Raw genomic sequence first — 27,422 nt, forward strand, 5'->3', positions numbered from 1 at the left:
GTGGCCTGAAATGAAGATAACCCAAGGCCAAAGCAGACTGATCAGCTGAGTGATTTCTGGGCTGGTGTCTGCCTGCCTTTGAAAGGGCATTCAATCCTCACTGCTACACGCCATGTAATTAACGGTGGGCTTTTCCACTCTGTTTTCTTATAGGCACTTTTGGCTTATTGCTAGCCAAGAACCCAGCCTACTGTGTATGTTGTAAAAGATGCTGTTTATAAATGGGCTTTTAGCTTACCATCTGTGCACGGTTCAGCTGCAGCATCTCCGCAGATCTGTTTCTGCATGGTTTCCAACTCCCTGTTGCAAGCCCTCAGAAGCGAATGACTCACTTTGGACTTTCCAATGAAACTCAAGCTCTCTACAAGCTATCTTTTAAAACCTACCCCCTGTTCTCAGAAAACTCAGTGATATAGACCTAATGCTTTTCTACAGACTCACTGGCTCATATCTGAGTGGCACTGAAGCATAACCAGATATACATGCAGTCACTGATGCATACATACCTCCATGCTGGCCCTGCTAATGCATATCGTGTTCTCAATGCCAGTGACACAAATTCATTTGGGCACGGGAGCTGCCGGCGCATAAGCCATCCATTAACACTGCACCTTGTACTCACTTCTTACTTTAAAACCAATTTCTTTTAGAAAAACAGCCTTTGCACTAAACCTCAAGGGGAATGTTCCAAGCCCAGACTTCTTTCCTCAAAGTAGGACACTCACAGGAACCAGAAACAAACTATGTGCTCAGAATCTGTAGGCTTGGGTCAGAAACTTGAGGAGTACTCGGTGGATAGGTGGGTGGATTCATGGATGGATGGACAGAACAAACTCCACCTAGTCCCGCAGCCTGGCACCTTTATAGGTGAGCGTTTATAGGCCTTAATAGGCAGCTGGTAGAAGTCTGACTAGGTGCTTAAATGCAGGACAACGCCCATTAAAGAGTGAGTGAGTGAGTGATTGAAGGAGGGAGGGGAAAGATCTCCTCAAACTTTTATTTGAGAACAGGGTGGTTTTACTCAAGGTAACTGCTTGAAAGGCAATGCTGGAATACTACCAAGAGGTAGGGAGGCCATTCCCTAGGACTATTTAGTTTCCAGATGCTGCCCCAAGCAATCCTGATCTTAGGCTAGTGGTTGGCCTCACAGAGGTGGTTTGCAGGGTACCAGGGGTGGAGGGCTGCCAGAGATGCCGAGGCCACACCTACAGAAGCCCCGTGCATTGTGAATCACTTGTTCTGCTTCCACTCCACTCTCTCTGCTCTGTCTCAGCACCCACCCCAGTACCTGTGCTCCAGAGGCCCGCGGCCCCTCCTTGCTCACGGTACCCAAGGCCCATGATGGAGGTGAGTGTAGCAGGGCTTGCGTTCACCCACTGTGCGGTCACAGCTTCACAGAAAGATGAGGGACCGCTCAACCTTCCCTCATTTCAGGGTTGCCTCAGCTGCTGTGATTTCACCACGTTTAAATGAGGAGCCTTCTCGCTGTTTATTTCTGCCTAGGAAACAGCGGCAGGATCCCGGTGTGACGTTCTTTTACACGCCGAGAACAAAGAAGAGAACAAAGAAGCAGCGCCGTGAGCCCGCCGCGGGCAGCGGTCGCTGCACAGAAGTGAGAACAATGCAATGGCAGCGGTCAGCAGCCCGGCACCTCGCTGTCACCGCAGCGCTGTAATCGCTGGGGCAAAGCGGCCGTTGAGCGGGGCTTAGATGGGAACAATGCGGCAGCGCTGCTGACGTGCGCAGGGCTGGCCGGGGCAGCGGAACGGCCTGTTCGGGGAAACCGGCTTTTTTTGGCTTCACCTGGCAGAGAGCAGCAGCGAGATGAATGGCCGAAAGTGTTGAAGCGCTCGGGTCGCTATCTGAAGAACCCCAAAAAAGCCCAGATACGGGCAGCCCCTCAGGTCAGGTGCGGGACGCTCGGACGGGCCGCCTGGGGGCGGTGGGTCCCGCTCCGAGAGCTGGCTGAACGCAACCGCCGGCTCCGCCCCTGGTCGGGTCGCCAGCTCAGGGGTAGAGCGGCGGAGAGAACGAGCGGAGCGGCGAGCGCAGCGGAAAGGTAGATAGGTAGGTGCGGGGCGGCCCGCGAGGAAGAGGTCGAGGCTGCCGCGCGGGGATCCCGCTCCCGCCTGGGGCTCGGCTCCCCCGGGTTCGGCGGGTGCAAGTGCGGGGCTGGGTCGAGGCGCCTGGGGCTGCCCGGGGCTTTCCGCGGTACGGGGCCGGTGGCGCCGTGCTCTGCGGGGCCGCCTCGCATCGCGGCCGGCCGGGGCTCGCGGCGTCTCCGGGGCTGTGCCCGGCTCTCCCCGGGCTGCGGGCGGCCTCGTGGCGGGACTGCGGTTAGCGGCCGACACGGCGCTGGCGGAGCTGTGCTACAAGTGGGGCAGGGGCCGCGAGATAGGGGTGAGCCCGGGGGATCCTACTGCGCCCCAAAAGCCGTCTCTGCAACACAGAGGTGTCCCGCAGTCCGGCGTGCGGCTCTGTGGGGCCGTCCTTGCGGGAAAAGACAGCTTCAGGAGGCTGAGCGTGCCCGGCTGTGCCCGGTGGGAGTGGGCAGTCCTCAGCGGCGTTCCGTCCTGCTTAATTCCTGCGAGGTGGGTGAGATGCGACTGTGGCAGTCGTAGCCCTGCTGCGATACTGCCGTGGGGATGTGGTACCGGTCCAGCCTGCTCTGCCTTCTTTTTTCCTTTTTTCTTCCAAGCTATTGTTGAAGGGCAGGGTTCTGAGTGCTGCCTGAATTTCAGTAGCTGGATGGATGTTGGCTGTGAATTGCCACGCAGTGTGACTGCTAACCAGTCTGCTGATGCACGGATAAGGGCTTGCTACTGTCCAGATGTGCCACCTCTGCTCCACAGCACAGGAACTCTGCTGCGTGTGTTTTAACATCAAATTGACCACTCAGTATTAAAAAAAAAGAAAGCAAAAAAAAAAAAAAAAAAAAAAGCCTTGGAATCTAAATGTTGGCTTCAGTACATCCATAAACTTCATATAGCTCGTTCAGGATGAAGTGTTCCCATGGCTTGGACCAGCTCTAGTGTTTCCATCCTGTGCGTGAGATCGGAGCTCAAAACTTGTTCTTGAGAAAATCCCTCTTTTGTGTAGCACTGGGCTCACACCTCTGCTCTGGTGCTTGCTGGCTGGCTGAGAAGTGCAGAGCGGAGGCATATGGCCAGAGCCTCGCTGTCTGAAAGTCTGTCAGCGTACTACAGGGTCCCTTTGCAATGGCACTGCTCCGAGGACCTGGGGAGAAGCATCTGGTGAGAACCACCTCTGGTGCACAGCATTTACTCACTTCTTACTTGCAAGCAACAGAAATAGAGCAGGGCACAAGATCATTACTTGGAGAAAGCCCTCCCACAGGCAATCTCTGTCCTACCCCATCTAAGTTCCTCCCTTAAGAGGATTTAGCAGCTTTAGTGATGCAGCTCATCTGGACTTCCTTCATTCCTGCTGTCTGTCCCAGTACTAAAATAGAGACAGGTGTAGCATGACCTGCAGCTGTGAGGTGGTGCGGGAGATGCTCAAGCAGAGCTCCGTACAAGTTTCCTGCTCCTGTTACCTGAGCCATTCCTGCCTTCAAGCAGGAGCTTGAACTGTGAAGGATCTTAATATGAAATTCTTCATCTGGCTGTAGCTGAGGAAAGGTTTTATCTCTCTCATATATCTCCCTGTCCTTGCATCACACTAATAAGTCTGCAGGAGGCCATCTAGGGCAGAAGGTGTTCATTCAGTGTTCAATTTGGAAAGGCAAATTGGAAATATGGAAGCTTTACAGATCTAGTACTCACAGGCCTGAAGACACTTCCCATCCCAAGTAGTAGCTGTGGTTTTTGTTGGGACTACTACAGCAGGAAGCATTCAGCAGAGGTAAAGGGAGCTACTGCAGCATGGACCTTGAGCACTGATAGCTCAGGATCTGTTACAGGAAATCCAAAGCAATATTCTAATGTGGACCATGCCCCGTGCCATATCAGGTAGTCAGTATTGGTCTGCTTGTATGGTGCCTGAGGAATATGGTGGCCACTTTCTTCCTTATCTCCTACTTGCTGGTGAGCAGGAAGTGACACTGGTTCCCTGCTCATCTGGTTCAGCAGCGCTCAAACTGTGACTGAATGCCTTGGAGAGACGGAGGGAGGCAACAGTGCTTCCCCCTGGGCCTGTGCAGCAAGTGGGGACTGCAGCCTTAGTTTTTGCCCTTCTTTCTCTGGGTGAAAAAAATCAGTGTGCATCAGAATTAACTGCCTAAACTTCACCTTTCTAACACAGGTGCACCACATCTGCACCTCCTTCTCCTAGCTCCCTGACTTCATTTGTCTGCGAGTGTAGTGGTAACGCTGTGGGGTCTAGAGTCCTTACATATGGAAGAGGCTATCTCTAGGCAAGGCAGAAAAATAACACGAGATGTGAGGCTGGCAGTTCTGGATGAGCAGTCAGCTGTGACAGAGCCTGTTTGTTACTCAGCTGTGTGCTCTGCTGAAAGCTCCTCTGATTATGAGGGCTGAGGTAGTTAATGGCTGACTTGCACATTGACAGGGTGATAAGTGAAGCACCAGGAACTGCGTGCTGGAAATTGCTGAAATCATTGCTTGCGTGCTGACAGATTCAGAGCTAGCTGATATCCTGGAAGACAGATGAGGCATGACTGTGGGCAGTTCTGCAAAAGGGACTGCTCTGTGGGTGATAGCAGAAAAAGGGAATAAAATTCAAGCCTGTTAAGATGGATGGGGACCAGAGCATGCAGGTGGGGTCTTGTTCCTGCACCCACATAAGACCCCTCGAACACAGCAGAACAAGAATGCCAGGCAGCTTGGGGCTCATCCAAGGTAAATACAGGGGAGGAAAGTGAAGGAAAACAGGCTTTCTCTTATGAGAAGAAGCACACGTGTGGGCTGCCTGGTTTAGTTCTTTTCTCTCCTTGGTGGATCTCCAGAACTGGGGCACTGCCAAATAAAAGCAGTGCATGTACTCAATTTTTGACACTTACTATGGAGGTAAATGGCCTGCCCGTCTTTAAGGAGCTCGGCAGCTTTGCTGTGCCATCAGGAGTGTTGTAAATTGGTGAAGGACTATTGGCATTTGCTAAGGATGCTGCTAGTCTAGTTTCTCTGCAGCACAGCCTTGAGTAGACAGGTGTGTTACAAAGAGCTTTTGCTGCAAAGCTGTTGCCTGGCAGTAAGCTTTATCCCTTCCAGTGTGATGGTAATCCTGTGGCAATGTATGCTGGACAAATACTAAATAGAAAGAGCTACATACATTAGGATATCCAGCAGCCCAGAAATTTGAAGCTATATAATGCAGAGTTCCCCTTGTAGACAAAAATAATTGCACTGGAGTTAAAAGGCACAAGCAGAGGGAGGGCTGAGAGGTGAGAGCTGGAGCCACACGCTCCTTCCCACAGTGGAATCGCTGTCCTTGTTCCCATGGCCACCTGCCAGTGCCCCACTGGGTGGTTGGGAAAAGATTAATTATGTAGAGGAGCTGGCCTATGGTGATTTGCATGGCTGGGCACTGACGTGCTGTAAAGCAGTTCTACCTGTTGGGAGTGAAGGAGCCTGTTTGCCAGGCCTGCTCCGGAGAAGGGCTTCATGGTCACTGGATGTGGCTGTGTTGTCTAATAGAACAAAGGCTGCTGCTGCCATCCTACGATATACGGATATGTAAACCCGGGGCGCCTGGAGTTGGCTTGTCTCCTGTGATGGATGATTAGCAATTTGGTTGGGAATCAATTTTGAAATGTAACTTAACTAGAACAACTCCTCTGCTGCATGAAATGGCTGCATGCTGGCTTTCACACACTCAGGTTAGATCTTTCCAGAGGCGTTTCTGTAGCTTTCTTGGTGTTTCTAGGTTGCTAGGTGCTCTACAGCAAAAATATCCACGTTGGAGAATGTCTTACTCCTTTTCTGCCTTTTTTTTTCTTTCCAATTTCTCCTTGGTCCTTCAACTGACTTAGCACTGTTTGGAAAATGAGGTCTATGCCTTATGTGTGAACAGCAGTTAAAGAGGAGGGCTGTGTTCAGTGATGTTAATATCAAGCATGCGTTGGGACTTTGGTCTCACATGCCTGTGGTTGAACTGCATCATGTGAACTGATCTGCTCATCCCCTTCCTGCTTGTAATCGAGCCATTTGTAGACTCTTTACACAAAAGGATGCCGTTCTGGCAGTGGGTCTGAGGCACGTCTCCTGCTAGCATGTCACAATTGGAGCATCTTTTTGACTGCTATGGAGCTGGTCATGTGTCAGCATGCACTAAGTCACTGGGATGAGTCAAGTCCTGGGTGGCTTCACTGGAATGGCCTCAGCTTCCTAGTGCAGGCTTTACCAAGTAAACTGCCTCCTGTCCCCTCGATACTCTTCTGCTGCTTTTGATCACAGAGTGAGGTTTCCTAACTGAGCATGGACCCAGAATGCTGAGCTGGGCTTAGGTTGAGGGACCTGCAGTTCGGCAGGGCTCCACCCCACGCTGCTGTTGCCTTGACTTATGCACTGACCAGAAGTAGCAACTGTTGCATAGCGTCTTCCTTGTGCTTGAAGAAACAGGGCTCAAATGGCAGGCAGCAATTCTAATTCTGTTCATTCCTCTGGGAAAAAAAACAGTGGGAGAGAAAGGGACTGCCTTGATGTTCCCAACAAGACTGAGCTCTTCTTTGCCTTTAGGTCCCTTTCTTTCGCAGGTTTTCTAAAGACACTGTACACAGTAACTGAAGAGCCAATCCCTCTGAGTTATGCAGTAAATCTGTGCTGCATTCCCTTAGGAATCTCTTTTAATTAGGGAAGATTTCTGCTCTCAGCCAGCTGTGCAGCGCTTGACATTTGCAGAGCATGGTGTTGTGGAGCAGCACCAAGGTTTCCTGTAGCACAACTATGGGGCCTGAGGTCCTGCTGCTGAAGGTGCATGGGAATTTCTGTCTGCTGAAAGGGCCATCAAGCCAGCTGCTGCCACAACACAAGAGGCTATTTCAAGTGGAGGCTATTTCGTGGAATGGCACAAGCAGTATTAATGCCCTCAGAGGCTGCAGTGATGTCACAGTTCCGCTTGTGGTTTCAGAAGCTGATTCTGCATCCCTTTCCAGCACGTTTCATTGCAGCTTCTGAGCCTACAGGGCATGGTAGCTGGGGTTGTCAATGTTGTGGTGGTGGTTTAGACTTGATGCTGTTGTAAAACAGTGAGTCCCTGCTACATATCAGCTCCAGGCAGATGGAAAGCTTCTTGCAAACCCAGCTGTCAGCTTCCAGCAAGAGCTAGTGGAGTGTATACAACTAGATGGCTGTGCATCCGGCGTTGTCCCACAGGAGCCTAAACAGCTGCTCTCTGTCACTATGGGGTGTTTGCTGTCAGGGGAAACAGCCACTGAGGTGGTGTGTGAGCTGATCTGGGGCAGCCTGTTGCAGGGGCAGTCATGGTGCCTCTCGCCTGCTGCCTGATCTGATGCCAGCATCTCTCTGGAGAGCATTGTCACCCACGTTCTGCTCTTGTGGTGGAGTGTCCTCCTGCTGGGAGCCCCTCCAAAGGAGAAAGACCACTGGTTGCAGTTTGATTTCATCAGTAAGTCTGGTTTGATAGATATTGCAGAACTAATGGGAATTAGAGATGTCTTCCTCTGTAGCAGAATGCTAAGTCACAGCTTGAACTGGTGATTGAGCACCTGGTGGGAAGGCAGGGCCAACCCAGGGGAGCTCAGCTGCGTGCAATGCCCCGAGTGACTGGAAGGGGTGGAGCCAGCATCCATCCCTTCGCAGACCTCATTTAAGGGTTGGCAGTGGAAATCCATCCCTACTTGAGGTCTTCTAGAAGTAAACAGTTCTTTTCCTCCATTTCTACTTGGTGGCTGCTGCATTTGGGCTTATTTGCTATAGCCAAAGACTTTGTCACCCCACTATTATTGCAGTACTTTCCATCCCATTATAGCATTACTTTCCCTAAGGCCCACTCCCTGAAGGGAGTGCAACGTGGTGGGACGGACAAAAGTATTATAAATAAATGTCTGCAGCTCTATTAAAAAGTAATGATAACCTGCGTCATAGTCTGCTGATTAAAGATGAAACAGAGCTCTGCTTTTTTTTTTTTTTTTTTTTTGGCCCTTCAGAAATAGGAGCATTTATTTCTGCATTAAAGTAAAAAAGAGAGAACTGCTGTTTTCCATTCTTCTTCTAACTTTGCTCCATCAAACAGTCCTCCAAAGTCTTTGTGCTCTAAATTTAGAAGAGGAGACCCTTTCAGGGAAGCATTGAGGCCCCTGGCCTGCCTGGGTTCTGGCTGGACTTGGCCTGTTTTCCAGACGGCTGGAGGCAGTGCCATGCGTGGATCCCCGAGGACAGCGGGAAGCCCCTCCTTTTCCCGGAACAGACCCAACTCTCAAAGTCTTGCTGTCTGTTTTAACTGCCAAATTCCCGGGGAACGTATCCCATATGTCTGTTCCTCTTGGCTTCAAGCAGCTCTGTCCACAGCCTATGCATGTGATGCTTCTTAGGGTGGATCGATTTTTCTTTCTGGATGGTGTTTGGAGGGGTGATTCTAACTGCGGGCAGCAAGTCTGAAACTGAGCAATGTCTCACACAGCTTGGTGAGGTCTGCCACCATCACCTGTCCTGTAGCACAGCTGCCAGCTGGGAGCACAACTCCTATATGCACCCAGGTGCACCTCAGCTGCCATAACTTTCTGCCACAGCAAAACCGAAAGCCCTGCAGCCTCTACTCCAGCTGGCTGAGCCTCATGCCTTTATCTTCCAGCTTTGTCTACTGATATTCCTTCCTGTGGCATTGCACTTCGTGAAGAGCTAAGTCAGGAACGAAGCTACTCCACTGCAGTTTCTGCAACAGCTTGTGCTGGTTTTGCTGCTTACGGTGCTGCTCTTTGTTGTAAAAATCTTTATTTTACTGCTTTATTTCTCCTTGTAGGAGTGAGGATTAGAATCTGTAAAGGTGGAGGGTAGAGGTGCTAGGCAGTGCTACAATACTCTTGGAGATGTTGCAGCAGCTCTTCCTGGGACTGGCTACTCCAGAAACTGACTCAGAGCTGCCACAGTGGTGGGATCAGCAAGGGGTCTGGCTGTTGTGACACAGGTGTGACACAGATGTGACACAGGTGTTACTGAGGGGGAGGGGAAAATGTGGTTGCAGGTGGGTTTTTCTGTTTAGAAGAGAATCACTTAAAACATCTGTGCTCTAAACTCTTGTACTTCAGAGCTTTTCTTGCCCTCTGCCCTCTCTGGACCCTCGTTTTGAAGGTGTTTGGGCCAAGAAGGGCCCTTCCAACTTGAGCTGCCTATAAATAGTACTGCTTTTCTCTCTTCATTCATGCCTGCTGGTAGTGCTGGGCGGCCCAGACTCAGGATGTTGTGAAATGTCTGTCCACATGATGACAGTGCCATCTAAGCACAGGCAAGCCACTCCCAGGAGCTGCGGTGTCCCATCCGTTTGACCTCAGGCAGCACAACAGAAGGAAAGCTTCACCCCAGGCAGCTGCAGTGAGCACAGAGGCTGTGGCGATGCTTTTTTTTTTTCTTGTGAATGCTTCCTATTGATTTTGGAGATCCCTGGCTGAGCCGTACCTGTTAACTTGTTAGATTGGCACTGTTAAAGCTATCCATCTGTGGTCTGTGCTGCAGTCACACATACCAGTGCCAAAACGGTAGCATGGCAGCAGGGTGGCTCAGTAGCTGTAGGCATGCAAGCAGCTGGTAAATGATGAGGATGCTGCAATTAGCAAATGGTCTGTTTGGCAAAAACAAGATTCTTGACATCATAAATAGTAAGGAGCTTCTTTCTGGGAACAAACCAACAGGGGCATCCCTTTGTGGACTGAGACACTTCCTTGTGTCGGTAGACTTGTGCTGCTTTCCAGTCATGCTGGACCTGCAGCAGTACTCCAGCTCTGCTTGGTCTGTGGGGCTGAAGGGTTAAAACCTTGGGTTCTTGGGATAAGTGCCTTGCTGTCAGCAAAGAATCTGATACAGAGCATGTGATATGATTACACTAATAACCCGTCTCATCTCTTGTTGGAGAAAGCTGACTTAATTCTGAAGCTTCACAGCCATTCAGAAGGATGAGCCAGAGGAATTCTGCTTTATTAGGTGTTTATTTGTTGTTCTTCCTTTCTGCCACTTCAAGATCATGTGGATGGGCCCTAAGGGGAGAAGGTCTTTGGAGAGTCCTGGAGCCAGAAGATACCTCAACTCTTTGGAGAGCTGGTCGTGTCCAGCAGCATGGGACCTGAGCTCTTTGGCAGCAGTTGGTTGTCCTGGCAGGGTGTCCGTGTTCCTCTGGAGACTGCAGTGTGAGGGAATGCACATCCTCCCACGCTTCCCTGGCTTCAGTTGAGGACTGGGCTGCTAGAAAGCCCACTGTTGCTGGGGAGGGCAGAGGGTGAGCACAGCTGAGGTTAGCTGTTTTCCTGCTGGGGGTACCCTGCTTTTCTCAGCCTCATCCACTGCTCTGTGCAGAGGCCTGCAGTCCTGGGCTGTGAGTGGGAAGAGTCGGAGTGTGTTTGCTCCAGTACCAGCTAAGCCACTCAGCAGAAAAAAACTTCACATTTGTAAAGTGAATTTCTGCACCTTTCCTACATCCTTGCTAATTCCTGGAAGGAATCACAGGGAATGGGAAATTTTGGTTCCCAGTTGTGGTAGATGCCTGTAAATTCTCAGAAATGTGTTTGGCATGGGTGTGCTGAGTTTAAACAAGCTGTAGTTATCTGCTCTAACATCTGAGAAAATGGAAGTAACTGAGAACCGGTTTGTTTTGAAAGGGAACTTAACAGTAGAAAGTCCTTGACCTTGACTTCTTGCGTCGTATGTAGGAGGAGGCAAAGATATAATCAGTCACAGTACTGATGGCTCCTAGTGCAGGGACAGGGAATCTCTGTCTCTTAGCTAGATAAAAGCTCTGGTGAAGGTTTTCTCCTCGCCCACGGAAGTGCCTGGAGTTCTGGTGGCCTCACTGAGTTGGAGCGGCAGAGGTCTCAGGAAGGTATCTCCTAAGCTACGCAGTAATGGGAGGGGTTGCACAGCCTCAGATGAGCTCTGCTGACCTCTGGGAAAGCTGTGTACGTTACATGAGAAGCTTGGGAGCCTGCACTGTGCTTGTATGGTGATTTTCAGGCTGGTGGGCCTGATGCCAACGGCACATGTTTGGTGGGCCCTTTGGCTTTGTTCCTTCCTGGGGAGCTGGTGCAGGCGTTTGTTGCAGAGATGTTGTTTATAGTATAACAGTTCCAAGCGGGTGGGGGAGGGGGAGTAGGACGGGACACGGGGGGAACCAAAGCTGAGTTGATCTCTGTTTTGGAGCCATTAAATAGCCTGTGCAGTCAAGTGACAGAGCTGCCTGACCAGTTTTCTGAAATGTGTGTATTCACTGTGATGTGACCTGCAATGCTTGTAGTCAGCGCAGAGACCCTCCGGACCCTACCTGCAGTCCTGCAGTGCTTGCTACCCACATAGCAATCTAGTAAGCGGTAATCAAGAAGCAAAACAAACAAAAACAATATTTTGGCTTTTTCTTCTGTCTGTCATTTCTGGTAAGGTTGTTTGTGGATGTCGGGGAGTTGGTAAGTGAAGAACCAAAAGATGTCTGGAACAGATTCTGGGATTTTGTTTTTTTTTTTTTTTTTTTTTTTTTGGCAATCTTGTATCTTTGGTCTTGCTGAATGGAAAGATTTGCTTAAATTGGAGAAATGGAGTGTCCTGCAAATATTGCGTGCTGGGCAAGCATGTGTGCATAGACTGAAAATAGCAAAGAACTTTCTCTGTTTCCAAGTTTTAGAGAATTAAGCCATACTTAAATGTTGGCTTTCTGACTGAAGTGGGAGGTGCAGGTGTTCTTAAAATCTGGTTGCATCTCTTTCAAATAGACAGAAAGGATCATGGGTGCTTGTGAAACCTGCTTTACTTTGCGATACCAAAATGTGTGTTGGTTTCTTTGTAAGCGTGACGGTGGCTTATAAATATCTGATCACTTCCTTTCACACATCAGAATCACGTCTCTAAAATATATATTTCCGTTTTGCAAAATGCACCACAGGTTTTCTGTTGAAAAACATGTTGAAAGACCTCTGTGACCATAGAGAGTCCTCAGGGTGCTTTCTAATCTCTCATCCCACAGGGTGATACGTTGGTCAGATTATTGCACTTAATAGTATGCCTGCTCCAGAAATGAAACCGAAAAGCTTCATGTCTTATCAGGCGTACTGGGAACAAATCTATTTCAGTGCTGTAAGCTGATAAAAACTCATTGCTCAGAAATCTGGTCTTGTCAGTGGTATTGACTGGCGTCCCTTCATGCTCTGGTCTGCCCCTCTTGCACCAGGGCAGCAAGCACAGCTGAGCCTCTGGTGTGCAGATGACTGGCAGACACTTGTGCTAGGGTGTCACCATACCTGTCCCATATCCTGAACAAGCAGGAGCGGTCTGTCTGTTGTGCTGCACTTTAAAGGCTGATGGAGCCACACTGCTGTTTGTGTTGAACCCTTGTTGCAATTTCCTCTAGCTTAAGGGCAATGGTTTCTACTTAAGGAGCGAGCAGCTATATGTAGAGCAGATGTAATAACTGATAAGACTCTTCCGCTTAACTTATTTTCCCCCCATAACCATTTTCTTCCCACTGTCTTCTGCTTCAAAAGGTTATATTATGCAAAGATTTTTAATTTTTTTTTCCTAACTTGCCCTGACACTTTATTAGACACTATAGCTTGTTATAGCACTACCACAGACATTTATCTGTTCCCCCAGAAGTGACCTATTTGGGAGTGCAACCCTTATTAGCAGTCCTAACCTTCCAAGTCCATCTTGTCCCTCCAATCTTTCTGCTGGAACTCAACAAGAGATGCTGTTTGGAAAGTCTGCACCACGAACATGACCATGTTTATGCTCTCAAGGTCACTACACAGTTGGTATTATCTCAGCGGAGCTTGAAGAAAAGCTCATTGAATTCAGACCTGAGCATTTCATTGGCTCGGTGGTTGTTTGCTTGCTGGAGACAAGCTGTAAGTCCCAGGTGTACTGTAAGTCCAAGGCCTTTGAATTGTAATGTCAACAAGATGAACTCCCTTGGGTATTCTTTGTGTGTTACCGGATCTCTGCCTTAGGGCAGTGCTGTACTTGGTTAGAAGAGGCTCAGCAACTCTGCCTTTGTTCATTATCTGGCACTACTGTGCCAAGCTGTCAAGTTTCTCAACCAGATGACCATGAGGCTGCCTGATTGCCAAGTGTTTGTTCTTCACCTGCATGGAAAATCAAACATTCCCATTAGTTGGGCTCTGTGGGTGAGGGCTCCTCCCATGCCGTGGGAGGTCATGGCCTTCAGAGCTGCCCTGCTGTAGGTCCTGCTGCATGCAGATGTCTGTAGGAGCACGAATGACCATTCTGTGAGTGTTCTCTCATCCTCTCTGGCTTCTGCAAAACTCTGCCCTGATTTACAATAAGGGCAGTGATGCACTGGAACTGGTTTACCGGAGAGATGGTGGATACCCCATCCCTGGAGACATTCAAGGTCAGATTGGTACAGACTCTGAGCAACCTGATCTAGCTGTAGGTGTCTCTGTTCATTGAAGGGGAGTTGAACTAGATGACCTTCCTTTCCAACTCAAATAATTCTATAGTTTGTGGCTTCTCTGGCTTCTGCAATAGGGAATTCTGGAAATGTAACTGTGCTATCCTTCAGAATGGCCAATTAGTGCTCAGGTAAGTGACTTCATGCAGTCAGCAGCCTATTGGTCCCCCGTCTTGGCGCAGGTACTTGTGTGGGTTAGGGGGAGAAGTTCTGCCACCTGAGCATGCCAGTGGGAACTCAATTTCTTCCAGTGATCTCAGGTGCCGCATCAGGCACAAGATGCAAAGCACCATGAGCACTGAATATGCTGCAGAACTGAGACAGTGGTGGCTGCTGCACCTGTGTTTCTGTGAAGAACAAAGCTTTTCCTTCAGTGAAGCACGGAAACAAGCTGGCCTACTCTGCTTGTGTTAGAATTATTCCTGCTTGCTTCTCACTTTTGCCGCACCAGCAAATGAGCCCCTTATTTGTAGTGTGCAGGATCCTGGCAGCTGAGGTGTATGAGCTGCATGAGCAGGGCTGCAGCTGCAGCAGGCTGTGCTCACACCACAGGGCTGCGCTGCACAGGCACGTACCAGTCAGCCCGAGCCAAGTGTCGTAAACTCCAATGAGCACCAAGCACGCAGTGCTGGCTAGCTGGGGGCAGTGCAGAGTCTAGTTTGACACAGCAGAATTGCAATTAAAAATTAACTTTGCCTTCCCCTATCTCGACTGATGTGGTGATAATTTCTGCATGCACCTGCCCCCAGCACAGCCACTCTTGTGGAACAAGAGGATGATGTTCCTCTGCTGCTGCTCCTTGCACATGTCCTTGGCTTTGTGCTTTGCACATCGGCTCTGCTGTCATCACTATGAGCCTGAAAACTGGAGATACTGCTGGGGTAGGGAGCCATCTCTGGTGCTGCGTGGCTTGCTGAGGCTCCTCTTATGTCTTGCCTGCTGGAAACCCGAAGTCCTAGCCCGGGAATACCTTCTCCCAGGTCCTGGGGCAGAGCCTTGCTAGTTGGATTCAGCCACACCAATACTAACCAGGTCATGTATGCAACTGAGATGTTACTGCAGTAGTGAGCTGCTAGACAGGTATGAATAGCCCTGCATATCATCACAGAAATAGGGAAGGAGAGGCAGGAAGATACTCTGCTGTGGAAATCAACTGCATGGTCTTCTATGAAGTGCTCTGCAGAGCTGGCATTACTCTCGAGGGTGACATGGAAAATCAGAGGCGTGTGGGTGGGATTGTTGAAAAGACCGCGTGGGACTGCCTAGTGAAGGACGGGTGTGGGGAAAATATGTAAAAAGAACCTGAATGATGAAAGCAATTAGGGTGGAGAGGAAAAGGAGAAAACAATGCACAACTGTGAACAAACAGTGGAATTAGAAAGTTGAGAGCCTTATTTATTAGACCTTTGCACGCGTTGCTGCAGGATGTTGGGGCTGGAAAGTTAGGCAGCTGCCAGAGACGAGCAGTCAGCTCTTCAGTGGCAAGAGCAAGAACAAGGGCTGTGCTATGCATGTCATGGGTCCTGCCTGCTTCTGGGCTCAGCAACCCAGCCAGATGGACAAACTCACACATTTCATGGCCTGTGGGTATGCCTGGTTGTGAGACATCCAAACTTATCTTCCCATCTTGACTTCCACCGAGCTGCTACTTCCACGGTGTTGCTTGTGTTGTGACTGCAGGTAGGATCCTGAGGAATTTAATTAATTTAATGAACAGAAGATCAGTTTTATTAAGGATAAAACGAGAATTGGAAAACGTATTATATTTCAGTATGTGGAACCCATAGTTATGCTAAAAGCTCAGGGAAAAGCTCTAAAGACCTGTTTTACTTTTGGCTTGAAAACTGTACTTTGAATTGTTTTTTCATTGCTGGGAGCTATGAAGGAGGTGTATCTCCCTGTGGCAAGAGTGACATGTAATGCTATAATGTGCAGTTAGTTTTTTGGTTTCTAATAAAATATTAAAACTAGAACGTCTTAAAAGCTGGGAATAGAGGGCCCTGGAAGCAGATCTTTTACTCTGTCACCTCAGGCACAACTTCTTCCACAGCAGCTCTTTTCAGCTTGTTTGACAATGTAATTACCTTAGGTAACTATTGTAATGATCCTAATAGCTCAGCAAGTCTGTTTTCCCAACTAATCAAAATAGCAGGGGGCAGTCAGAGATAAGCAGCACGTGGCTACTGCCTGCTGGGAGCAAGCACTGGGAATTGCTCCTTGGACTGGAGAAACAGGGATTGCACCTAGGTTGGGGCATCTGGTAAGAAGGTTGATGAATTGTGTGAGATCTATCTGGCTTATTGTATGGCTAGGTCAAAAGGTAGAAGAGCTCTTGTATCCCCCACAGCAGGCATCCATCATTGCCTTGGGACTTGGCTGCCTAAATGTTGAGGAGGGTGGCTAAATGGTAGAGGAGGATGCCCACTGCTCGGTGGCAGACTAGCCCGTTGTAACAAGGCCTGCATACCAGTTTAACTCCAGAATTAACCTAAATATTTAATAAGATTAAGCAAAAGCCTTTAATTGAAACAAAAGAGCGCACTAGGTTCCTGTGACCCTTGGTACACCCAGGCTGGCAGCAGGAAGCGCTGCTGACCTTGCTTCCCACTGGGCCTCGTTCTTCCCAGCAGGACTAGTGCCTCAGCTCCTCCTGCTCTTCCTCTGAATGCTGCTTCTTACCACAGCAGCGTGAGCTGTCTGAAACAAGGAGCTTGCCAAAGCAGATTTTAAGGAACTTAAGAGCTCCATTCCCTCTGCAGGAAGGGTAGCTGCACAGGGACAGAAGGAGAAGCTGAAAAGCTGACTTTTGATGTATTCCTCCCCAGCTGTCCCCATGTGTCAGTCAGCTGCTCTTCTTCCCCAGGAGGAGGAGAACTCCAGTCCCAGTGATGGTCTGCTGGGCTTGTCAGTAACTTCTGAGCTCTTTCCTGTCAGACAAGTGAGAACTTGTAGTTTGCAGTTATACAGACATATTTACTCCTGAAGTCCTGTAATCCAAAGACCTGATAAGGAACCACTGCTGATATGCTTCCGAATTCTCAGTGCTGAGAGCAATCTTGCCTATCTTTTCTCATGCGGAGTTACATAGGCTCTAGGCATGGTAATTAAGATCAAATACAGTCAGATATGTTCTTTTTATGGCAGAGATCCTCACTGTAGTTCCTCTCTGTCGTCTGCTAGCCACTCCACAGACTACAGCTTGCATGGCTGGTACCAATAGACTAACAGCAGCATCCCAATCCATCATCCCATGCTGCCTTGTACTTCTGAGGTTGTCTATGGAAATAGGCACTTGCTGAAATTTTATATGCCTTGCAATTGCAGCAGAATTGGCAGTATGTGAGTAACTTGCTGGTATGCAGTAGATTTGCTGGTTCTCAAGCGTTGCTTAGCCATCCAGTGCAGAGTTGCACACAAGAAGCTTGATTTCATGCTACCTTACAGATTGACCCAGTGTTCCCTCAGCTGCTGGGGGGTCACAAAGAGATGAGAGTTTTCAGAGGGAGGGAGCTGTCCTTGTGGGCTCTTTCTTCAGATAAGTGCATCACTTCACTCCATCTGGACTAGTAGCTACAGTTGGTGTTGTGGCTGATGCTGTTAACACAAACTGTGCAAATAGTGACGGAATTAGCGTATGTGTGATTAAATCCCTTCTGGAACATCTGATAGCTCTGTCAGCTCCAGGAGGTCTTTGCAGCAGCTGTATTTGTAATGACTATGTTGTCCTGTCTTGCTGCTCTCAAGGGCAGCTCAGGATGTCTGTCCAGTGCGTGCTTCTGGTGTGCTTTCTATGAGACCTACTGTGTGATGCAGAGCTCTGCATGGGGTGAGGGTGTTATCCAATCTGCCTGGAGGACCTGATGCTAACAGCCGCTCATTGTTCTTCTGCTTTCCCTGTAGATCCTGTAAGTGAGAGAAGATGGGGTCCGGCTGCTTGAAAGTCACCAAGTACTTCCTGTTCCTCTTCAATCTCCTGTTCCTTGTAAGTATTGCGGGTGTCTGCGGAATAGGTAGGAACTAAAATTAGCTGGAAGCATTTTTTTTTCTGGATGCTGGCCCAGTGTGTTCATTAAATGACACAGATTTTGGAAGAGAGAATGGAACTCCTGAAGCTGAAGCACATCAGAGCTGCTGACTCCAAGTACGGAGGTGCTCTGCTCCTGGTCCACACTTGCTGCCTCCAGTGCACACATCTACTTTTCTGCAGTGGGAATGGAAGGCCAGAGTTATGGGGTTTTGCTGGATGGAGAGGTGTGGTAGCTTCTTTCTCTGTTACATCTAGAGCAGCAGCAAAGCTGCCCCTGAGCAGCGAAGGTACAAAACTTGCCAAGTAGCAGCAGTGCCCTCCTAAATAGGTCAGGCGGGACTTTAAAGAACAACTCTAATTTTGTTTCAGTCCCAAAGGCTGGCTCTGGTTTTTAACAAGGTGAATTAGTCCAAGTCCCCTGTTTGAATAGGAATTGGGAGGTAGGGGGAGACTGGGGAGGGCTTGACTGGAGAAAAGAAGCAGGCCTCTGGGTAGTTATTCTCCAGCGTGTGCCTCAGCAAAAGGTAATCCAGTCTGAGCTCTTTTTTTTTTTTTTCTTTCTTTTTTTTATCAAATGGGGGCTAGGAGGGGGCACGCTCTCACATGCATCCTATTGTGAAGTTTAGATACTGTGGTGTTGTTGTGCGAACAAAGGGCCAATGATGGCAGTGTCGGGTATTGCTCTGCTGGTGTGGGGTATTGCTCTGCTGAAGGAGGTGGCTTCTACTTTCCATATACCAACGAGAAAATAGCTCATCTGATAGTTACCTTTTGTGTAGCATGTTAGGAAAGGAAGGGCCAAGCTTGGAGGTGGAGGTGGGAAAGAAGGCAAGATAAGGGGAATACTGCTTTCTGGTCTGTCCCTGAATGCAGCTTCACTTTCTGTTCCTGTGTGGCTGTGCTATGCTACAGGTGCTGTCTTTCCCCTAAGGCTGCCCCATGGAAAGGGGGCATTTGAAGCCGATCTGTTCTGCTGTGGAGCTTTGTGCTTCTCTGGAGCGAAGATTTTGAACAGTTTCTGCTGATGGCAGGCTTTTTACACGTGCCTGATGTTGAGAAAAGTCACAGAGATACCCTCCCGCTAGGATATAACAATAGGGTTGTAAACGGAGCAGTGTTTTTTCCTTGTGGTTTCTTTTCTCACTGCCCTCCCCCTTTTAGTGTTTTCAGCAGCAGCTCCTGGCAAACACATGAGCTGTGGACAAGAACAAAGCTCCGAGTGAAAACAGGCCTTGGGTAGTCAGAGTACCTCGTAACAAATAACTTCCCAGGAACTCAGCTCAGCAGGAGCTCTGTGTTTTGTCAGTGGCAGCAAAACCGAGGTGACATCTCGGGGTCAGTGAGCCAAAAGAGATGTCACACAAAGCCCAGTTTGCATCCTTGTTCAAGACAAATATTTTATTAAGACTGGCTTAAATGTGAGACTGCCTCAAACTGTAAATTCAGCAGTTCCTGTGAATACAAAGTTTAAGAGGAATTTTTAGGAGCCTCCAGCTGTTATATATTCAAGGGGCCTTCATTTCCAGTTTGACCAACAGATGCAGTGCTGCTGTGCAGCACACTGGGATGTGATACAAAGATTCTTGTTACTATCATCTTGTTGGGATTTTTTTTTACTGAGAAACAACAGCAGCATGCTTTCTACAGCTAAGATGCCTTTCTTCATTGGTCTTCAGATATTGGGAACTTGCTCGGTGACTTTCTAGTTTAACTCCCAGAGCTGAGTTATTCCTCTGCCAAGCCAGGAAGCCTGCAAGCAGCTTATTTCAGAGTGTTATTTTATCTTTGCTCTGAAAGGCATCTTTGTGTGAGGAGCTGAAACACACTGTAAACTTTGGAAATGTGTTGACAATGCCTTGCCATATGGCTCTCTGCCAGCTTGCTTCAGGTGGTGGTTTGACGTTTCCATGATCTATCTGAACACTCTATAATGAAGCACAGAATTGCCATCTCTCTTCAGTCCTGTTGATTTATTCAGTACCTTGCTTCATCCTCTGCTAAAATCCTGCTGGTGTAAGAACTACTGCCTGCAGCTCACATCCTTTGCAGGCATTTCACTTACCTTTTCCTTCCCTTGTTCCTTTACAGTATTTTAGAACTTTGCACCAATGGTTTTCACCACTCTGCAACTTTGAATTGTCTGCATTGCACAAATTCTGGCTTCTTATAAATCCAGCAGACTCACAGACTTCTTGGCTAGTGACTTCGTTGTGGTATAGTGGTGTTACGATCCTGATTTTGGGAGTTGGAGTGACCTCAATGTACAGTAATACCTAGAGGCTGAAACAGAATATGCTTTTTTTTTTTTTTTATTCTCTCTCCTCCTTCAAAACAAGATGAGAAATCTGTATGTTTCTGGCCTTCTTGATTTGGGATCTAGACTCAGCTGAGTACTCACAGGGATGTATTGGTCTGCTAATCCTTCCCCTAGATAAAACTGATGAGGCACAGGCTGTGACTGATGTTTCATAACAGTTGGTGGGAAGATGTGTTGGCTGGAGTATTGAGGGGCTAGGGTGCTCTGGCGTAACATAGGGTCACAAGACAAAATGCCTGAGCCTGGCTCTGGAAGAAGAAAAGCCCTTTGCTCATGGGAACCTGCATGCGAAGTGAATGCTACTGGTTTTGTGTGTCTGTGGGCTGAAGCCATAACATCGTAGCAGAGCCTGACAAGCCCAAGATGTCCTTCCTGGGAAGGTTCCAGCTGACAGCTATGTAATCCTTGGCAGCTGGCTTGCAGTCTGATCGCTTACAGTCAGGTTTCTCTATTCAAAAAATCTTTTAAATCACATGCTAGATGTTCCTGTGCTCCCTCAGATCTTCAGAGAAACTGTGCACTTCCTTGTGCAAGATTCTAGCAGCATCTTCTCATCAGACTATTTTGAACCTTTCTCCGATATGATGTGAAGGTCTGCCAAACAGAACTTGGGGCTCCTGTGCAGTTGGCTGAAGCTCTCTTCCTGGAGTCATACTAATCCTGTTTATGTTGGGAGGAGTACCATGGGGGAGATGGGTGGGAACAGCAAAAGAATAGTTGTTTTTCCTCTGGAAATATGAATAAGGGTTACTGCCTCTTATAGCTGGCTTATTAGTTTATACAAATATTTGTTTTGTTCTTGTTCTTTCAGATTCTGGGTGCTGTGATCCTGGGTTTTGGAATATGGATTTTGGCTGACAAAACCAGCTTCATTTCAGTTCTGCGTAAGACCGTGTTTCTTCTTCATATTTCTCTTTTTTAATTGACTCTGGTCTGAGGCTCTGTATGATCGTTTAGTTTGGGGATAGCAATGCTTTTTAGCAGGCTTTGTGGCCTGACCAACTACATGGTGTATGGCAAGATGGACCTCTAGTAAGAATGGGGTGAAAAGGAGCATGCCTTGAGACATGGTGTTTCTGCTAGTCTCGTGAATTGCAACACTGGGGTCAGACTGTGTAAAACTATTGACTCTTCACCCAGTAACCCACATGCTTCATCTTAAACCTAAGGACTAGTATTTCATCCTATTCTCACTGCATGCTGTATTGCCACAACAGCTTTGGCTCTGACAAACTGCTTCCTTTGTGCCTTTTCTTAGCGGGGGCTTCTAACAAGTTGTGTTATTCATTGTCACCACATCCAGAATTGCTGCTGATGTCACCAGTGTCAGATGCTGTAGTGAAAATTGGATGCTAGATAAATGCTGCTTGCAGACCCATCTTGTTTGTCCAAGGAATGGACAGCAATGGCATTTGTAGCTCTGTTCCCAGTTACACCGATCCTTTTATCTCCCAATTCCTGCTCCCAAGTCACTGCTTTTTAGCAGTGCTTTTGAAATATGCTGGGTGGAAAGAACACTCCCACTATGGCCAGTACACACAGACACTGCAGACTGCTCTGTTTATTGTGCTGTGGCATCTGGCTAACACTGCACCATTAAAAGGGCAAGAAGCCCAGTAAAGGGTGGTGGTAAGTAACGTGTGAGCATGAGCAGAAACACGCTGAATACAGAGAGCTGAAAAGAGGCTTACCAGGGCCTGGCTACTTGCATCACCTGTCAGGGTCTGAGATGTGATCAGTGCCAGCTGTGCAGCAGCTACTCCCCAGGCTTAAGGTTGTCGCTGTCACTGTGAATGTACCAAGTCCCTTGGTCTGCCTCTTTTTCTTCCTTTTTACCCAGAATATCTGCTAACAAAGTGTGTGAAGATTTTACTTCCTTCATGGCAGTTTCTAGTCTCAGCTCTTTCTCCCTGCCCCTCTCTTCCTCTGCTTTAGTAACCCATTGGAGGAGCTCTGCATAGCAGGGCATTGCAGCCCGCTGCCAAGAGGCCTCTTGTGCTTGCCTGGCAGCTGGCCCAGCGCAGGGGAAAACATGGAGTGACAGTGAGCAGAGCAGGGCTTGCCCAGCCAGCAGGGCCACGTTTCTGAGATAAGGCGTATTGCAGATGAGAGGTGTGAGCATGGCCTCTGCCTACCTGCTGCTCTGGCTTCTGTGAAGGATTTTGCAGCTGGAAATGGCTTTTTCTTATACTGAGAAGCTGACTAAGCAAGAATATTAGCCTGGACTCAGTTATTTCTCTTTTTAACCTATTTCTGGAAGAGCTCAGGGACTTCTCCTGTCTCTTGGGACTTCTTTCTAGGAAACTGAATGCTGAGCTCTAGAAATATTAATTGCATGAATCACTGGACATTCCCCTGCACTATCCAACTCACAGGTTTACAGATTTCTGTTAATGACCAATGGTTGCTATTTCCAGACTTTTGAATTTTATGCCATAATGCATGCCTTTCTCCAGTCCTATTCAGCAAGAAATAGTACTGTGACCAACTCAGATATAAGGGCTTTTTTCTTCTGTTGCTTAAAGTACCAGATGTTGAGAGGACTGACGGCACCAGCATGTCTGAATTAACATTACCTAGACTTGAATGAAAAGCTGTTGAAAATAGAGAGAATGCAGTTGTTCCAGACAACAGTGGGTGGTAGCTGCTAGAAGGATGTGCAAAAGTAGCTAATTTGATGTAGCAGAAATGCTAAGTCATGTCCTGAACTAGTGATTGAGAACTTGCTAGGAAGGCAGGGCCAACCCAGGGAAGCTCAGGTGTATGCAACGCATACAGGATCCAGCCCTTTCCAGACTTCATTTAGGAGTTAGCAGTGAGATGAGGGATCTCTTGCTGAAGATCCTGCCTATCTGAGGTCTTCCAAAGGTAAGCAGCTCTCTTTTCATTTCTGTGTTTGCAGCTGTTGCGTTTGGGATTGTTCTCATTTGTTGCAGCCACAGACTTTGCCATCCTGCTATTACTGTGGTACTTTCTATCCTATTATAGCATTATGTTTGGGCACAATCCTTGTTTTGATCTTGGAGTTAGCATCTATTTGCAGGAGTCATACATGAGTACTGAAACAGCGTGCAATGAGTGCAGCTGTTTGGAGTGACCTTTAGTCCTCTAGGCTTTGAGATAATGCAGACCTGCAGGTTGTCTTCAGTGGTATTCTCTCATCAGAAGACCCAGAAGCAGTCTTCTGCCTCCATGCGTTGTTCTTGTAGAAGATAGCAGACTTATGTGGATATGGAGTCAATTCTCCAAATGGTGATGGCAGTTGTCGTATTTGTCAGTAGCTAATTTGTTCCTTCTCTTGGTCCCTGCAGAGACGTCATCTCCCTCTGTGAGGACTGGCGCATACATCCTGGTCGGTGTTGGGTCTCTCACCATGCTGATGGGATTCCTGGGCTGTCTTGGAGCAGTCAATGAAATCCGATGTCTCTTGGGTCTGGTGAGAGAATTCATCCGGTCTTTTAGATTACCCATTGATACCTCTCCTGCAAAATATCTTTTGGATTGTATTCTGAGATTCAGGTCTCCTTGGGGACAGTACTTCTGCTAGGTCAACTCAGAACTTATTCTTTATCTGCATACTTTATATTCTCTTGTCAGCATGCTGCAACCGGTGGTTTATCTATGTAAAATTTTCTGTTAAATGACACAAAACTACCTTCGTAAACCTCCACCTGCTAATCTACTACTGCTTATTCAGAGCATGTGCATATAGGAAACCAGTTATGGCCACATCATTTGTTTTGGCATTAGCTGGATTAGCCATTTGCTGTGGGTGGAGAGAGTTCAACCAGTTGAGGTCGGACAGACTATAACGGTGCTGGGGGTGGGAGAGGAATCCTGGCTGGAGTGACACATGCATGTGATCCTTATAAACTGTCTTCTTCCTGTTAGCCCAATGAGACAAGTACTGAAGCGCGCTGACTCAATAAGTTGTAGCTGCTGTTGGTACTTGCAGAGGCTTGTACTTAAGCCTTTCACTGTGAAGAGTATTTTTGATAGCTGAGCTTGTCTGCAGGCAAAGATGTTGGCTAGATGTGACTTTTTCTGTAAATGAAGTCTCACTGAAAGTTTTGCTCTTATGTGCAGACGTTATGAATCTGATAATGGTAATGTCTTCTCTCTTTGTTTCCAGTACTTTACCTGCCTCATGGTGATTCTCATAACTCAGGTGGCTGCAGGACTGGTCATCTATTTCCAGCAAGAAGAAGTGAGTGTTTCTTATTGTCTGTGTTTGTTTTTCCTGGGCTTACCTTAGGGGAATAGAAGACACCTAGAAGTGCTCTTCAACTTGGATGTACAATTGGCAAGCACAACTGAATTCTCTTTTCTTCCACACCAGCACTGTAGCTGCTGTACAGCTTGTTTCTCCTGTATCTGCTTGGTAGTCTTTCTTTCCCAAGGATTAGGAAGCTGTTTAGTATATAGGCTTTATTTCTCGTTGTGGGAAAAGTAAAGAGCAATTCTTGAAAAGCTTTTTGACCACGCTTCCTCTTGATCCTGCTCTAGGCTACTATCTGTGAATGTAGTAATAGCAGTAATTACCACACTGTCATCACAGCTGCCGTATTAGATTACCAGTCCAACCTTCTTAACTCTATGTCATTATGTTCCTTCCTTTAAACTCTTAAGAATTTGCATACAAAGCCCTTCTTGGAAGAGCTGCCTTTCTTCCCTAAGAGCAATCCCTAGTATCTGACAGTTCCTGTGCTATCACTGGGGCTTAAAGCCGAGTGGTTTAACAATTTGAAGTGGGCCTCTCTTGTCAGGAATGGAATTTCACAGCATATGCCTCTTAGAGTTTTGAGTCTCCAGAATTTGAAGGGATAACTTCTCTGAGCTATGTCAGTGCATTGCAACATCCTGCCCTGGCTATAGGTTTCCTGGCCTGCACAGTGCTCAGTTAGACCTTTTAACTAATTGCCACCTCAACTGAGAGGTACATTTACGCAGTGGGAAGAAGTCAAAACTGTGTTGTCCCTTCTGGCTCCTGTCTTGGCACACAGGTTTCTAGTATCAGTTATGGGTAACCCTGTCCTTTGCCACGTAACCATGTATCCATACCACTGCAGCGCTGTGCTTGCTTCTCCTAAGCCAGTCTTTCTGCTGGTGTTTACAAAAGTAGGTGGTTGAGGAAGTTGGTGGTGAAGTTGGGAAGGTGGAAGGTGCCTGCCTTGGTGGAGCTGATAGGAACGTCATGCAAGTGGCTGTGGTGACTGTGAGCAGCTGTTGGCTGGGTTCCTTGCCAAGTGTGGTGTGAATGTAGTTTGCTCTCTGGGCTGGCTGAAGGTAGAGGAGTAACTGAAACACCAATTATCTGATGTGTGAAGTTAGAGTTTCAAACAGGCTGCTGATTCACAACAGCTCTGACTAATGCAGAGGAGGTATGAGAATCGGCATTTCCCTGATGCTGGGGAAATATGACTTCCCAAGTCATGAAGTTCTGTACCTTTCTTAGTACTTCTCCTCCAGCTGTTACTTCAATGTAGGAAACTCCAGTTTTTCAGCTGTAATTCTTTGTTTGGAGGGAGATTGAAAGTGCTAAGAGTTTTGCACAGACAGCAAAATCAGCGCAGCTGAAATAACTGTACAGATCCATCAGAATGACGGAGAGGGAGAGGGGTTTGAACACACGCAGCCGTTCTCAGTGAGCAGAACTTATGGTAAAACTTTTCCAGAGACCTTCTGTGTCAGGGATCCTCTGAAGTACCTGCCCAGAACAACTGAAGGGGGAAAAAAAAAGACAATTTCAAGAATGTCTTGGCAAAAACCTCTCACATGCTGGTTTGTGGGCTGTGCTTCAGTGACACTCTTCCTGTCACCCTGCTTCACTTGATGTATGCCATCCCAGGGCAGCTCAGAGTGCAGTGAAGAAGACTGAAAACTTCTCAGGATTCAGTCCCCATTGTGTTCTTCATGTTTGTTTTTCCTTTCTGACTTCAGGAAGTTGGTTAGATATAAAACAAGGAATAATAAGAGTGGAGGAAAGAATCCTGGATCAAGTGCTGCAAGATGATACTCTTCTGCTTCTTTTTACTGAAGTCTCAATTTCTCTACTAGAGAAGAGGAGATGAGATTATTGTACTGCTCCCTACCTGCTCACTTCTTGATCAGTAGATACTGCACAGATTCACTTGCTTGCCTGTATCGCTGACCTTACAGCAAGGCCTATGTTTCTGTTGAAATCTGTTTGCTTTCAGCATCAGAATCCTTCCCCACACTGACATATGGAAATATACTGAGAGAGTCAGTGTAACTATAAGTGCTGAGCCTGACAGGAAGGCTGCAGCTCTGCCTCCCTTGTGGGCATGGCTGGAGGAATGCCCCATTGGACTGGAACTGCCCAGGGCTTGCCCACTGTAGGAGGATGTTGAACATTCATTTCCCCTGCTGAAAACTTGTGGTGGGGTGAGGTGTTTTTTTTTGTTTTGTTTTGTTTGTTTGTTTTTGTTTTGTTTGTTTGTTTTTGTTGTTGTTTTTTAGGACAGCAGGATAGCAACATCGTAAGTTTCACTTAACACCTCTTTAGATCACAACGCTTTAGACCTGGGAGAGTCTGGATGACGTCTCTCCATCCTAGTTCACACAGTTCTCTGCAGCTTGGCTCCGAGTGCCTTGAGCAAAGGAGAGTGATAGTCCCTTAGGAATTACCCTCCTTTCTAGCTATTCTTTGTAGCAAACATTTGTGCCTGAGGTTCCAGGGTATGCATTAGTTTCAGAATCTGGAGTGACTGAGGGGTGAGGTCGCCCTTGTATTTTGGGCCTATTTCAATATGCAGATTAGAATCTAATAAATGTGTTGGGGGAAGGATCTGCTTGAGTCTGAGGGGCAGGATAGATGACCAGTGGTGTCTGATAGTGGAAGAGTCCTGCATGGGTTTGTCCCATGATGATGGCTGGAAGCAGTGATGTATGCTTTGCCTCTGGCATTCAGCTTTTCTGCACTCTTCAGTAAACCCATGGGCAAGGGAGATTGACAGCCCTCCTGCTTTCTGGCTCTGGTGCTAACGTTGTTCCTTCTGATGCTGGACAGAGGCATCAGTGTCTTGGAGCAGCCATGCTCCACACAGCTTAAGTCCTGAGGAGTCCTTAATGGGTGAAGAGGGGAAAAGCTAAAGTTCAGCATGCCTTTCTAGCTTGTTGTGCTTTGTATGCCAGTGCAGAGAGGCATTCAGCTGCAGGTGCCTTTCTCCCCCTTGAGCTGTGCTGCCAGCTAAGCAAGCTATTTTTGCATGTGTTTTCTAGATCTGTACCATTGTTTGTATAATAATCCCCACCTTCTCCAATTACTTCATAAAACACCCAAGAACCTTGGCTTTCTTTCACTTAGATGCCTCCTTAGATGACATTTTTGAAACCAGAGCTGTTTGTAAGACTTCTTGCCTATTCTTGCATAATAATAGAGGAAGAGCAGAGATGCAGCTTCCTGTGCAGCTGCAATCAGGGACATCTAACTCTGGCCCTATGTCTGCTTGTGGTGTGATTGGAGAATGGAGGCTCTTTTTGGTAGGGATTCTCGTAGAAGGGACCCTTGGTTCT

The 27,422-nt window shown here is 47.7% G+C and overlaps 1 protein-coding gene and 1 long non-coding RNA gene across 6 annotated transcripts in view; one reads left to right on the forward strand and one right to left on the reverse strand.

Moving 5' to 3' along the window:
- Window positions 1-1,324: 1,324 nt before the first annotated feature.
- Window positions 1,325-27,422, forward strand: part of CD82 (CD82 molecule) — a 33,643-nt gene continuing 7,545 nt past the window's right edge. The window contains exons 1-5 of one of the 5 annotated variants that reach the window (XM_085224612.1): window positions 1,325-1,347; window positions 17,443-17,524; window positions 20,698-20,770; window positions 23,198-23,322; window positions 24,019-24,093. In XM_085224612.1, coding sequence (XP_085080738.1) covers window positions 17,462-17,524; window positions 20,698-20,770; window positions 23,198-23,322; window positions 24,019-24,093 — 336 coding nt within the window. In that variant the 5' untranslated portion in view covers window positions 1,325-1,347; window positions 17,443-17,461. Of the gene's footprint in view, window positions 1,348-1,561; window positions 2,068-10,791; window positions 10,966-17,277; window positions 17,369-17,442; window positions 17,525-20,697; window positions 20,771-23,197; window positions 23,323-24,018; window positions 24,094-27,422 lie in introns of those variants that run through there. The other 4 variants (XM_085224611.1, XM_085224609.1, XM_003206398.5 and 1 more) reach the window with 4 other exon arrangements.
- Window positions 14,912-16,262, reverse strand: LOC146544278 (uncharacterized). Its single transcript, XR_014883482.1, has 2 exons — window positions 16,139-16,262; window positions 14,912-15,230 (listed from the first exon to the last, which is right to left on the reverse strand). It is a non-coding gene; the product is annotated as an uncharacterized LOC146544278 (long non-coding RNA).

This window comes from Meleagris gallopavo, chromosome 5, assembly GCF_905368555.1.
Source record: "Meleagris gallopavo chromosome 5, MGAL_WU_HG_1.1, whole genome shotgun sequence".
In the NCBI taxonomy this organism is placed as follows: Eukaryota; Metazoa; Chordata; class Aves; order Galliformes; family Phasianidae; genus Meleagris; species Meleagris gallopavo.